The sequence below is a fragment of the Bubalus bubalis genome, chromosome 19 (assembly GCF_019923935.1).
Source record: "Bubalus bubalis isolate 160015118507 breed Murrah chromosome 19, NDDB_SH_1, whole genome shotgun sequence".
Lineage (NCBI taxonomy): Eukaryota > Metazoa > Chordata > Mammalia > Artiodactyla > Bovidae > Bubalus > Bubalus bubalis.
This window is the reverse complement of record NC_059175.1, coordinates 61,734,867-61,749,746: the sequence shown is the minus strand read 5'-3', so window position 1 is coordinate 61,749,746 and position 14,880 is coordinate 61,734,867. Positions and strand designations below refer to the sequence as shown.

The following is a 14,880-nucleotide window of genomic DNA, read 5'->3' as shown; positions in this document are numbered from 1 at the left end:
AAGATCACCGCCTGGGGTCAGAGGGGAGAACGTGCGCATCTCTACTTAACCGATATAACCAAACAAAACACAGCAGTTCAGAACTATCATATTTCCTCTACACACTGGTGCTGGCCTCTCACTGGGCCCACATTTCAGATGACGGTGTATTTTTTACTGGAAGTCACAACATACCAAGAATGACAGGGAGCACTGCAGACAGTGACTACAGCCATGGAATTAAAAGATGCTTGCTGCTTGGAAGAAAAGCTATGACACACCTAGACAGCATATTAAAAAGCAACAAAGGTCCGCATAGTCAAAGCTATGGTTTGCCAACAGAGGTCTGCATAGTCAAAGCTATGGTTCTTCCAGTAGTCATGTATGGATGTGAGAAGTGGACCATAAAGAAGGCTGAATGCTGAAGAATTGATGCGTTTGAACTGTGGTGCTGGAGAAGACTCTTGACAATTCCTTGGACAGCAAGGAGATCAAACCAGGCAGTCCTAAAGGAAATCAACCCTGAATATTCATTAGCAGGACTGATGCTGAAGCTGAAGCTCCGATACCTTGGCCACTTGGTGTGAATAGCCAACTCACTGGCAAAGAACACTGATGCTGGAGTTTGCTCAGATTCCTGCCCATTGAGTCCGTGATGCTATCTAACCATTCATATATAGTTTTTGTAGTAATCCTTCCTAAGGACCACTTGACTTCACACTCCAGGATGTCTGGCTCTAGGTGAGTGATACCATCATGGTTATTCTGGTCATTAAGACCTTTTCTGTATGGTTCTTCTGTGTATTTTTGCCACCTCTTCTTAATCTCTTCTGCTTCTGTTTGGCCCTTACCATTTCTGTCCTTTATCATGCCTGTCCTTGCATGAAATGTTCCCTTGACATCTCCAGTTTTTTGAGGAGATCTCTAGTCTTTCCCATTCTATTGCTTTCCTCTAATTCTCTGCATCATTCATTTAAGATGGTGTTCTTATCTCTCCTTGCTATTCTCTGGAACTCTGCATTCAGTTGGGCGTATCTTTCCCTTTCTCCTTGCCTTTCACTTCTTTCCTCAGCTATCTGTGAAGCCGCCTCGGACAACCATTTTGCCTTCTTGCATTTCTTTTTCTTTGGGATGGTTTTGGTTACTGCCTCCTGTATGATATTAACAACTTCCATCCATAGTTCTTCAGGCACTCTATCCACCAGATCTAATTCCTTGACTCTATTGTTACTTCCACTGAATAATCATAAGGGATTTTATTTAGGTCATAGAGTAATTGCCCTCTACTCTTCCCCAGTTGCATAATGGACATCTTCCAACCTGGGGGAGGCTTATCTTCCAGTGTCATATCTTTTTGTCTTTTCATACTGGTCATGAACCATCCCTTTCATGAATCACAGCCTTGTTGTTGTGAAGGGGCTTGCATAACTCAGTGAAGCTATGAGCCACCAGGGAAACTGCAACCTAGATTTTCGTGATGATATTAATGGGGCTTCCCAGGTGGCTTAGCTGTAAAGAATCCACCTGCCAAAGTAGAAGACGTGGGTTTGATCACAGAAGGCAATAGCAACCTACTCCAATACTCTTGCCTGGGAAATCCCATGGACAGAGGAGTCTGGGGGGTTGCAGTCCATGGGACCAGAAAAGAGTTGGACATGACTTAGTGACTAAACAACAACAATGATATTTATAAGCAGTATTTCTTAATAATATCTACTAATATAACATCCAATAATAATTTTAGTAAGACACTAGGTAATTCTTTAAAAGTTCATCAGATCAGATCAGATCAGATCAGTCACTCAGTCGTGTCCGACTCTTTGCGACCCCATGAATCGCAGCACGCCAGGCCTCCCTGTCCATCACCAACTCCCGGAGTTCACTGAGACTCACGTCCATCGAGTCAGTGATGCCATCCAGCCATCTCATCCTCTGTCGTCCGCTTCTCCTCCTACCCTCAATCTTTGCCAGCATCAGAGTCTTTTCCAATGAGTCAACTTAAAAGTTCATAGTTTAAGATTATTGGTCAAATACTGTGGCTTGAAGCAAAACATGGAGAACAAGTCTGACAGAGCCAACTGAAAGTCCAGTTGCTAATCTGGGCTCAAATTCAGCATCAAGGATGTGTCACTGTATTTATTTATCTGTTACAATGAATAACAAAAAGAATATAGAGTTTCACTGTGAATCATGTTTGCAAAATGTTAGATTCCTTTATCATGTTTGAAAAACTGCTTTTGAGATGGTATACATCAAGGATTACAATACCCTGAAACAGGATTAATCAAACTTGATTAAAAGATGCTATTCATGATGCAGCCTACACATTCAGCTATGTCAGTAAATGTATTAGCCGTAACTTTTTCTTCTTTCATGGAGAAGAGTATTTGTAACACCATCAGTATGCCAGGTACATGAGTTTTGCTTTTTTTCTGGTTATTTCATCAATCACATTTTCAAAATAAAGATGCTATGAATGATCACTTCCAATGTTACTGAGTCCTTTCATATAAGTTCATTTTAAGATTTATATGACCTACATGTTTAAAAACAACATATATTAAACTCAATATTTGGCATAGCACCAACAACATAGTAGCTGTGATGATACTTAAGAAATTCACATTTTATGGAAGACAATATGCAATTAACATATAGTTCTCAGCATAGGCTGCTATGAAGTAAATATTATATAAAAACTTTTTTCAAAGTGATTGCTGACTTAAGGAAATCAAATTCTATCACCTCTTTTTATAAAAGTTTTTTGTGCATTTTTTTGTTGGAATACACAAGAGCAGTTAAAAGTGGAAAGTCCAAAGTTTCGCTCCAATCTATATGATTCAGCTAAGCAAGCTTAAAAAAGCCAACCATTTAGAATGAATCCTTTCATAGTCTATGACTTAGAAAAATTCTTCTAAAAATTAAAAAAGAATATACATATATAATTTCATATATATATAAATATATATATAAACTGAAGCACTTTGCTGAACAAGTGAAACTAACATTGTAAATTAACTATATTTGAATTAAAAAAAATAAAATAGCCTAAATATATACATACACATAAGTCATCAAAACACCAAAAGGAAAATAAAAGATAACAGGAAGCTTCTGGTTTCAAGTCTAATGACTGAATTGGGGCTGTCTTGATTTCAAATTCTTATTTTGAAATAGAAAGTTTGCTTCAAAATTCCTCATTGAAACTCGTTAATAGAAAAAAGACAATGGTCTGCAATAAGATGAATAAGTCATATATTAGAAAAGAAAGAAAAAGAAAACAAAGCAAAGACCATACATGCTGTAAGCAATTATCAGACAGACCAGACCTATTTAGACAATTTGTATCAATACCTTCATTCCTTCATTCACTCCTACACACAGCAAACTGGAGCTTTCCCTCATCCTCCAAGAAAACCATAAAAGACGGTATGCAATTTCCATTTCCTTTTTATAAATATAAATGTCCATGCAAATATGTGCCTAAGAGTGTGGAGTCTAGCCTGCATATACATGGGTCAATTTTTCCAATTCTCCACTTATTTAAGGCACAAAATGTGTGGATATCAGTTTCCTCCCACAAAGGAGAATTACATCAAAGACATAAGGAAAAGTGCTTTGAGAATTGTAACGTGCTCCAAAAATATGTTTGCAATGGTAAAGAGGCTTACATGGTTGGCTATTTAATTATACATAAAAAACTAACACACTGTCTCCGAAATGTATAAAAGTTAGAAAGAAGCCTAAAAGCTGGAAAAGTTTAAATCATAAATTATAATGCTGAGATAAACTATTCTGAACCCCAGACATAAGAGATATTGGTTCTAGTAACACTCACTTAGGAAGGACCAAAGTTCATTCTTCAAAAGAAGATGCAAAAATGCTATCATAAAAGAAGCATTAGATTGTGGACTACAGTTTTAGATTTGGGATGTCTCAATTAAATCTGAACATTCTGCTGCTGCTGCTGCTAAGTTACTTCAGTCGTGTCCGACTCTGCACGACCCCATAGACGGCAGCCCACCAGACTCCCCCGTCCCTGGGACTCTCCAGGTAAGAACACTGGAGTGGGTTGCCATTTCCTTCTCCAATGCATGAAAGTGAAAAGTGAAAGTGAAGTCGCTCAGTCATGTCCGACTCTTAGCCACCCCATGTACTGCAGCCCACCAGGCTCCTTCGTCTGTGGGATTTTCCAGGCAAGAGTACTGGAGTGGGGTGCCATTACCTTCTCTGTGAACATTCTGACACATTCCTTTATTTAAAAAAAAAAAAAAAACTCTATAAGAAAGGCATTATTGTATTTTATGTACTCATTTCACATGATGCCAGGTTATTAGTTCTCTTTACATGAAGCCATAATTATTCAATTCTGGTTCTAGATCTGGTTCTGTTTCTTTTGCCTGTATCTGACCTTAGGTTGGTGGTACAATATTTTTTTTTTTTTTTCAGAATTGACATCTATTTAAAGCCAATGCTTTTAGCATTCTTTTTTAAATTTTTAAATGGAAGATAATTGCTTTACAGTGTTGTGTTGATTTCTGCCATACAACAACACTAATCAGCCATAAATACATATATATGTGTGTGTGTGTGTGTATATATATATATATTTCCTCTCTCCTGAGCCTCCATCCCAACCCCCATAACCCACCCCTCCAGGTCATCAGAGAACACCAGGCTAGGTTCCCCATGCTATACAGAAGCATCCCACCAGCTACCTTACACATGGTAGTGTATATATATGTCAATGCTATTCTCTCAAATCATCCCACCACCTCCTTCCCTCGCTGTGTCCACCAAGTAGGTTTTCTGCGTCTGCATCTCCATTCCTGCCCTGGAAACAGGTTCATCAGTACCATTTTCTAGATTCCATGTGTGTGTGTGCTAAGTCGATTCAGTCATATTTGACTCTTTGTGACCCTATGGACTGCTGCCCACCACGCTCCTCTGTCCATGGGGAATCTCCACGCAAGAATACTGGAGTGGGTTGCCATTCCCTTCTCTAAGGGATCTTCCCAACCCGGCAATCAAAACCACATCTCTTAGGTTTCCTGCATCACAGGCAGGTTCTTTACCACTAGAGCCACCTGGGAAGGCCCCGAGATTCCTTATGTATGTGTGTGTGTTAGTTGCTCAGTCATGCCCGACTCTTTGAGATCCCATGAAGTGTACAGCCCACCAGGCTCCTCTGTCCATGGGATTCTCCAGGCAAGAATACCAGAGTGGGTTGCCATTCCCCTCTCCAGGGGATCTTGTCAACCCAGGGAGTGAACCCAGGTCTCCTGCACTGGAGGCAGAATCTTTACTGTGTGAGCCACCAGGGAAGCCCAGATTCCACACATATGAGTGAATATACAATATTTGTTTTTCTTTCTGACATTAGCATTCTTAAAAATAACATAGTATACTTGTAATTCATATAACACTGATTTGCCTATAAGTTTACTCCTACAAAGGATAAGTGGCCAATATACTCTTATTCACTCTCATTTCTTACAGGTGTTTCTCTTTCTTGGTTTATAGTGGGCACTCATTAAATATATGTCACATAATCCATAACTTGAAAAGATGATAGTCTGATGATGATATGCTGAAAAATGAAAAAAGGCTATAAAAGGGACAGCAATATAAAATGAAAAGGATATGCCATTTAAAAGTGTAACACATTTAATACACAGTATGAAATAAAGAAGCTAAGTTGTAGTGAGAGAAACATAAATTTGGATTCCTATTAGGCCAAATTCCCCTCATATGAAAATTTAAAAACCTCTTCACTGAAGATTATATGCTTATCATCAATTTATATTTTAAATGTTAAATAAAGCACTGCCAATTCAATTATGTATTTTCCTATTTAGCATTTCCTAAAGAGTGTGCTACCGTTCTATTTCTACATGTTTTCAATAACATATTTAGAAAGAATATTTAAAAATAGAGAGCTTTGGAGAAGGGATAGATTGGGGGTTTTGCATCAGCAGATGCAAACTATTATATACAGGATGGATAAACAACAAGTTCCTACTATATGGCATAGAGAACTATATTCAATATAGTGTGATAAACCACAATGGAAAAGAATATAAAAAAGGATTATATACATATGTATAATTGAATCACTTTGCTATACAGCAGAAACTAACCTATTGTAAATGAACTATATCCCAGTACAGCAAAATTTAAAAATAAATAAATAGAGAGCATTGTGTTATCCGAAGAGCATTCTACCCACACTTGCCAAGAATACCAAAGGATTTAAGGCAAATTTCCGGACAAAGACGATAGAGATCCTTGTTTCGATTGAAAGCCTAGAGGAACAGGATGCTGAATAATGCAAATATAAGAATTTTTCTTATTTCTAGTAGTTAGCAGTGAACACTTACTATAATTCTCCTTTACAATGGAGGTTTTACCTCATACAATATTTACCTTAAGCCCTCCAAGCAGGCTTGAATTGTGCTAAAGAAGCTATCTTAAAGAATACCATAAAATGGTCCCATTCTGCGTTTTATGTATGTAGAGGTGATTTCTTTTTTCAAAAGAATCTATGCAAACCCCTCAATATAGTACACTTGCATTGTGTGCTCTATTAGAGAAAATACCCGAAAATTCCTTGAGATGAATTTTAAGTATACCACCAGAATCAAGTCAGATGCCTGCTATAAAGACATATCAGGAACCTGACATATCTATAGTATTCACAGATGCAGATATATATTTATGGGGCTCTGCATAAATCAAATGCCTATGAATAAAACCTCATTTAACTCTATAGGAATTCAATTCCAATTTCAGAAGTAGAGCATCACTAAAGCCTTGGCCACTGTTGAAACAAGAAAGCAAAAAAAAAAATTCTCAATAATAACAACTTCTTTAATACATTATATTCAAATTTTTAATCAATGTTGAAAACAACTTCAGCCTGATGTTTATTTTCAGACACAAAAATGAAGGTAACAAAGGTTTTCTATATTTCCAAATTTTAGTGTAACCTGTATACCACTTTCCACTCATGCATGGAAACATACAAGGTGACAAAGTGTGCTTCTCCTGAGACAAGAAAATACCTAGACCACAGTGTCTGAAGTCAAACGATACAACCTCCATCCTGTGTTTCTACTGCACCACAGAAAGCTGTTCCAGATCTCACAACTAGCTGAAACCCTCAAGCACCTACAAATGTTCAGATCAAAAGATAGTCTTTGCTACTGAACCGCAGAAGGTACTAGAGATCCATGACCAACACCCATATTCCAAATCAAACAAGATGGTGAAAGTCAACCAAAGTCAACCCTTTCATCCTCAGCCAGAGATACGGATGCAATCAAGTGATGCAAAAACAAAAAACAATCATGCAGTCACAGGTCTGGTTGGAATACCTCTTTAGCAGCGATGGGGGGAGAGGAAAAGGTTGGTACCTACCTGGGATCTTTCTGAATGCTGTCGATGGATGGGGACCTGGCCAAGGTGCCTTCAGGGGGAAGGGCAGGGCCGGATTTGCTGTACGGAGACTCAACGGAAGGACAGTACTGCAGCTGTCTGTAGGGGTCCGCGTAGCTGGAGGCGGGGCCGGCGGCATAGCTGGCCCTCTGGAAGGTGGCTGCGGCGGCGCTCTGCGGGCCGTGCTGGCTGCCTGTGCGCTGCAAGGGGACGGAGTCGACACCGGGGGAGGACGGGGCTAGGGCAGGAAAGTAGGGACAGAGTAAAAAATTGAGGACCTGCTCACAGAAACGGTTCACCAGGTCTAGGCAGGGGGAGAATTACACACATAAAAAAAAAAACAAAAACAAAAAAACACAAGGGTTTGAAAGAATTAACAAAATTGTTACATTTGAACTAACGCATCCAATGCTATCCACTACAATGACAATTAGCATGCTATTCCGTTGGCCCAAAACTTCGTTGGGGTTTTTCCATTCCATCTTAGGGAAGAACCTGAACGAACTTTCAGGCCAACCCAATTTTCAGGAACAACCCTTTCATCTCTAGGATGAAAATGCCTCTGTGATGTGTTTCCTGCTTACTGACTTCCAGGAAGAGGTCTGCTCATCTGACTCGTAAACTCTGTATGGAGCTAAAACCCAGAAGAAATGGAAGGGATATTTTCCAAGGACTCGTGGGCAGTGAGTTCTTCATTGTTTCAGCTGAGAAAATTCAGGCAGTGTTCGTTCAGGGGGTGATAGATTAATTTTACGAAGGGTGTGAAACATATTTAGTAATGTGGTTCATTTTTCCCAAATAAAAGAAAACAAGGAAAGTGAGGAGGCGTGTATCCGTGGGGGTGGAGGCGGACATGGGTCTGTAATTAGTGCTAGAGCATTAAATGCAGGACGGGACAGTTCTTGCAAAGTTCAACACCCACAAGACTTTTATACGTCTCTTTTTCAACTTGAGCTGTCGTACTAACAAATACACTTGGTGAAGGGTAGGCATGCCAGAGGCGATGAAGACCCACCCGACTGCAAGGCAGACAAAATAAGGTGCTGACTTGGTTTTTCCAGAAGTATTTGCATCTTTTCAATAACGCCTAAATTGTCGGAAGAAGATCTGACGCCAGTTTCTAAAATCGGTTTGACTATTTCCAAGCTGAATCTCGGCTTTTTGTTTCCTTCCTGGGTTCTCTGGAGTCCGTTTCCTATCATTATTTTTATCTGGTTCTCAAAAATACTTGAAATCTAAGATTTAGGTGACCTATACAATGAAAATAGAACCTTCCATATTAATAGAATATGATTTGTTAATAACTGTTTGATCATTATCCATGATTAATATTAGTTGGCACCTTTACTTTCTAGCTCAGAACAAACATATACATACTACTATATATAAAATAGATAACCAAAAAGGACCTACTCTACAGCACAGGAAACTCTACTCAATATTTTGCAATAAACTATATGGGAAAAGAAACTGGAAAAAAGACAAATTATATATATATATATATATATATGTGTGTGTATATATATATATATATATATATATATGACTGAGCCACTTTGGTGTACGCCTGAAACTAACACAACATTGTAAATTAGCTATACTTAATAAAAAATATATCCTGTGTCTAGATATGACCATATGACATGCAAGTTCTACACAGAATTAGATTCCAATTATCAATCACATCCTATAACTCAGACTTTTTGAGCACTACCCAGTAAATGGTGATAAAACTTATTCTCTCTCACAATTGAAGACATATTCAAAATCAAATACAAAAGACAGAAAACAATACTAGTTTAATGTTAAAGGAAGTTAAGGATTTCATGTCAAAATGATAAAAAAAAAGTTGCAAAGTGAACTGGAGAAATATATTCTAATATGAGAACTGATTTTAATTAAGAGGTCAGGGCTTCTCATTTCCAATGACCTTTTAAAACTTAATCTTATAATAACCAAAGTCAGGAGACCAGGCCCCATGACATGGTGAAGACAAGAAAAATATTTAAGAAAACTTTCTAAACAAAAAGTGTGTATACTCCCAAAAGACTCGGGTTTTGAAATGACAAGAGTTGCCCTGATGGATTAAGTTTCAAAGTCATTGGATTAGACTAATACAAAATTAAGTTCACAATCAGAAAATCTGTCTTATGTCTTTATGCAGTTTCTGGAGCATTTATATTTTCTCCAAAATTTTGCAAGCATGTCTAATTAAAATTCACATTTTAATATTTATGAACAATGTGTTATATGTCATGGGAACAGGGATTTAAAATTCAGGCCAGGCATAACCATGCTCTTGGAAGAACAAATGCCCAAAGGTAAACAAAGTTTCATTTTCTAGACGAGTTGTGAAAAGCCAGTCAGCAAATTAAAGGCAAAAGGGAAAACTAACGGAAACCTGACATTTTTTCAGATAAATACAATTTTTTCATTCAGGAACTAAATATCTATATTAAAGCTTCCTAAAAAGGGTTGCTAATATTATAAAAATCATTTTCTATACAAAATTATTTGTTACTAATACTTTAAAATACAGCAGTTAATAGGAAGGGAAGGCAAAATGGCAAGGATGACGACTTAAGGCTGAAACATAAAATGTTAAAAAAAAAAAAAGGAGACTGAAACATGACAAAACACTATTGTTAAAAAATGATAATATAAGTTAAAAAAAAAAACTCTCAGAGTAATGAATCAATTTTAAAAGAATAGGGAATTCTCTAGCGATCCAGTGGTTAAGACTCCACATTCTCAATTCAGGGGGAACAGTTCAGTCCCTGGTTGGGGAACTAAGATCACGTAAGCTGCAATGGAGACTGGACCAAAAGGTGAAAGTAGAGTGTGAAATACAATTAACAGAGCAGGAACAAGAAGACCACGTCTCACAGTAAGAGGAGAAGAAAAGGTGAAGGGCAGTTTATGAATGTTGTTAGGCTCAGATATATATTCTACACTGGCATCGGCCTTTTGGGGATGAAATGTCAGGGAACTCCACATTCAGAGCTTGGCTTCTGAAGCTAACAGTCAGGGCCACATCTGGGCTTTCTAGTCAATCATTTGTATCTGGCAAGTAACTGAGTTCTCAAAGCTCCGGCTTCCTAACTGTAAAGTGAAAAGAAGACAAGGGCCCAATGGGATGACTCTTTGCTTTAAAGGCAAGAAAAGCTATTAATGCCTAGTAAGTGCAAAACAACCTGATGTGAAGAGCTGGCTCATTGCAAAAGACCCCAATGCTGGGAAAGATTGAGGGCGGAAGAAGAAGGGGACGGCAGAGGATGAGATGGTTGGATGGCATCACCAATATGACGGACATGAATTTGAGCAAGCTCCAGGGGGTAGATAGTGAAGGACAGGGGAGCCTGGCATGCTACAGTCTATGGGGAGGCAAAGAGTCAGACATGACTCAGGGAACGAACAACAACAACTATTATTACTACTACTTAATAATGTTGAAATCAGTTCACGTTAGGAAAGAGATTGGATATAACACATGGAGTAACAAGTCCTTGCCTGATATAAAGTGTGGATATCAGACTTTATAACTCCTGGAAGTGTTTAACTAGTGTGTACTCTTATTTCCTCCAACAACCCAATACTAGAATAAATTGCCAACATCCATTGAATCACTGAAAAACCAAGAGAGTTCCAGAAAAACATCTACTTCTGCTTTATTGACTATGCCAAAAGCTTTGACTGTGTGGACCACAACAAACTCTGGAAAATTCTTAAAGAGATGGGAATACCAGACCACCTGATCTGCCTCTTGAGAAATCTGCATGCAGGTCAGGAAGCAACAGAACAGTTCCATGCAGGTCATGGGACAACAGACTGGTTCCAAATAGAGAAAGGGAAATACAAGGCTGTATACTGTCACCCTGCTTATTTAACTTATATGTAGAGTATATCATGAGAAATGCCAGGCTGGATGAAGCACAAGCTTGAATCAAGATTTCCAGGAGAAATATCAATAACCTCAGACATGAAGATGACACCACCCTTATGGCAGAAAGTGAAGAACTAAAGAGCCTCTTGATGAAAGTGAGAGTGAAAATGTTGGCTTAAAACTCAACATTCAGAAAACTAAGATCATGTCATCTGGTCCCATCACTTCATGGCAAATAGATGGGGAAACAGTGGAAACAGTGGCTGACTTTATTTTTCTGGGCTCCAAAATCACTGCAGATGGTGATTGCAGCCATGAAATTAAAAGATGCTTGCTCCTTGGAAGAAAAGTTATGACCAATCTAGACAGTATATTAAAAAACAGAGATGTTACTTTGCCAACAAAGGTCCATCTAGTCAAGGCTATGGCTTTTCCAGTATCCATGTATGGATGTGAAAGTTGGACTAAAGAAAGCTGAACACTGAAGAATTGATGCTTTTGAACTGTGGTGTTGGAGAGGACTCTTGAGAGTCCCTTGGACTGCAAGGAGATCCAACCAGTCCATCCTAAAGGAAATCAGTCCTGAATATTAATTGGGAGGACTGATGCTGAAGCTAAAATGCCAATACTTTGGCTACCTGATATGATGAACTGACTCATTAGAAAAGACCCTGATGCTCGGAAAGATTGAAGGGGATGACAGAGGATGAGATGGCTGGATGGTATCACTGACTTAATAGACATGAGTTTAAGTAAACTCTGGGAGTTGGCGATGGACAGAAAGGCCTAGCAAGCTTCAGTCCATGAGATGGCAAAGAGTTGGACACAACTGAGTGACTGAACTAACTGACTGACTCTTATTTCCTCCAACAACCCAATACGATAATAAACTTGCTGTCACTTTACAAGTGGGAAACTGAGGCAGAAAGAGATGCTATAACTTGCCCAAATTTGCCTTATATTTAGTAGAGAAGTAATTCAAACCCTTGAACCCCGCTTCCAGAGTTTATAATTACAACTACCAGCTTTATAAACTGGACCAGGTTTATAATCTCAAATATGTGTATTATTGAAGTACCTAACATAGTGAGAAAACTTAGAAAAATTCATGAGAGGTCTAAAATTAAGGGAAATGTCTCCCAAAAGTACAGAGAAGAGATGGGTCTATAATAAGGACCAACAACTTGAATAATATAGGAAAAAATTATTACACCTTGGTGTGCAAATTTATACCATTTCTTATTTAATTGAATTTATTGATATTCAGAAATATCTTTATTTCTGGGAAAATCAAGAATAGGATACATATACTTATCTTAATTTTAATTTTAAAGTGTTTTGAGTCTTAGTTTAATCAGTGATATAATTATATTCAGAAAAAAGTGGGTAGACTATGAAATCTAAGGCAGGTAAACGACTTTCAGAAAGATCTTATTTAAAAATGACAATCACATTTGTATCATTTAACAAATGGCCTTTCAGAAGTATAATTCCTGAAGCCATAGTTTCAACTTCTCTTAGGTCACAATACATAAGGGTACCTGATGAGAATTTCAAAATATAAAATCAGAATTCAAATGGATATTGCAAAATTCAAATAAATTAGAGACTGATCAATGCAAGGAAAAATAATGCAAAATAGCAATACAAACGGGGAGAAAAACAGACTATTTTAAAGGGTAGATTATATGATCATATGGGTCTTCCCAGGTGATTCAGGGGTAAAGAATCCATCTGTCAATGCAGGAGATGCAGGAGACACTAGTTTGTTCCCTGGGGAAGATCCCCTGGAAGAGGAACTGGCAACCCACTCCAGTATTCTTGTCTGGAGAATCCCATGGACAGAAGAGCCTGGTGCGTGAGCTACAGTCCATGGGGTTTCAAAGGGTCAGACACAACTGAACGACTGAGCGTACATGATCATATATAGAAGAAAATGCACGAGAAACTAACACATCTCAAACTGTCAATAATACAGTGACGTAATGCCTGATTTTTTTTTTTAAGCATGATGTAAAGGAATGATTTCAAGAAAGACTGAATTCTCCCTTTGTGCCATGCCTGTTGAGACTGTGGTGTGGCTGATGAAGACTATGACTCTCTATTAATATAGATAAGCTGATACTGATCACACAATTAACCGACTTTTTTCTTTAATGCAAAATTTCGCTTAATTTCTGTCCCGGTATATGTTTTCTCTCATTTGAGTTAGAGCTCCGTTGGCCAAATCACCCACCTTAGAGGATTACTCTACTCAATTGAACCTTTTTATGGCAAACATTTCAGGGAAAGGGTGCTTTATCAGCTCTGTAAACACTCCTCTCTCATCTCACCTGCTCTGCAAACAGCCCCTTCTCCCCTCAATAAGCCCTTACAACTCAATGAACCACACACTGCCAGTCTCTTTGGGGAGATTTTTAAAGTAGCCTTTTCAGCAGTTGACTTGATACTTCACCTTTTCATGCTGTTCATGAAATTATCTGTTTTCCGTAGAGCTACACAAATAAAGGTTTAGTGTGTAGAGAGAAAAGAAAAAAACAAACAAACAAACAGATGTTTTATGTGTTGTGTTTGTTTGAAAGAAGGGAAGAGAGATCCTTTTCAATAAAAATCAAACATCCTATTTTGATGAGGAGATGGTTACATGCATTATTTACTGAAAGAGGAAAAAAGAGAACAGAGTAAAATACAAGATTCTGGCACCTGAAGAAACTTGGGGGATGGAATATAAAGTAGGGTTCAACAGAGGAAAGAAAAACATTTATTTGTGGTTTTGTATTATTTATCTTTGCTTTTATGTATATTTATATAGCTAGAAATAAGAAAACATAAAATACTTTTACATGTGCTATAAAATACAAAGGAAGCAAACAACAAGCTAATTAAATAATATTCCTTCTGCAAGTTTAGATGCTCAATATCACTCATTATCAGAGAAATGCAAATCAAAACCACTATGAGGTACCATTTCATGCCAGTCAGAATGGCTGCGATCCAAAAGTCTACAAGCAATAAATGCTGGAGAGGGTGTGGAGAAAAGGGAACCCTCTTACACTGTTGGTGGGAATGCAAACTAGTACAGCCACTATGGAGAACAGTGTGGAGATTCCTTAAAAAACTGGAAATAGAACTGCCTTATGATCCAGCAATCCCACTGCTGGGCATACACACTGAGGAAACCAGAAGGGAAAGAGACACGTGTACCCCAGTGTTCATCGCAGCACTGTTTATAATAGCCAGGACATGGAAGCAACCTAGATGTCCATCAGCAGATGAATGGATAAGAAAGCTGTGGTACATATACACAATGGAGTATTACTCAGCCATTAAAAAGAATACATTTGAATCAGTTCTAATGAGGTGGATGAAACTGGAACCTATTATACAGAGTGAAGTAAGACAGAAAGAAAAACACCAATACAGTATACTAACGCATATATGTGGAATTTAGAAAGATGGTAACAATAACCCTGTGTAAGAGACAGCAAAAGAGACACTGATGTATAGATCAGTCTTATGGACTCTGTGGGAGAGGGAGAGGGTGGGAGATTTGGGAGAATGGCATTGAAACATGTATAATA

At 38.1% G+C, this 14,880-nt stretch overlaps 1 protein-coding gene across 4 annotated transcripts in view; it reads right to left on the bottom strand.

Moving 5' to 3' along the window:
* The window catches only part of CTNND2 (catenin delta 2), a 1,127,175-nt gene that overhangs the window by 407,882 nt on the left and 704,413 nt on the right, over positions 1-14,880 (bottom strand). For all 4 annotated transcript variants that reach the window (XM_025270807.3, XM_025270808.3, XM_044932646.2 and 1 more), the window contains one exon: positions 7,399-7,654. In XM_025270807.3, the coding sequence (XP_025126592.1) occupies positions 7,399-7,654 (256 nt within the window). The remainder of the gene's footprint in view (positions 1-7,398; positions 7,655-14,880) is intronic.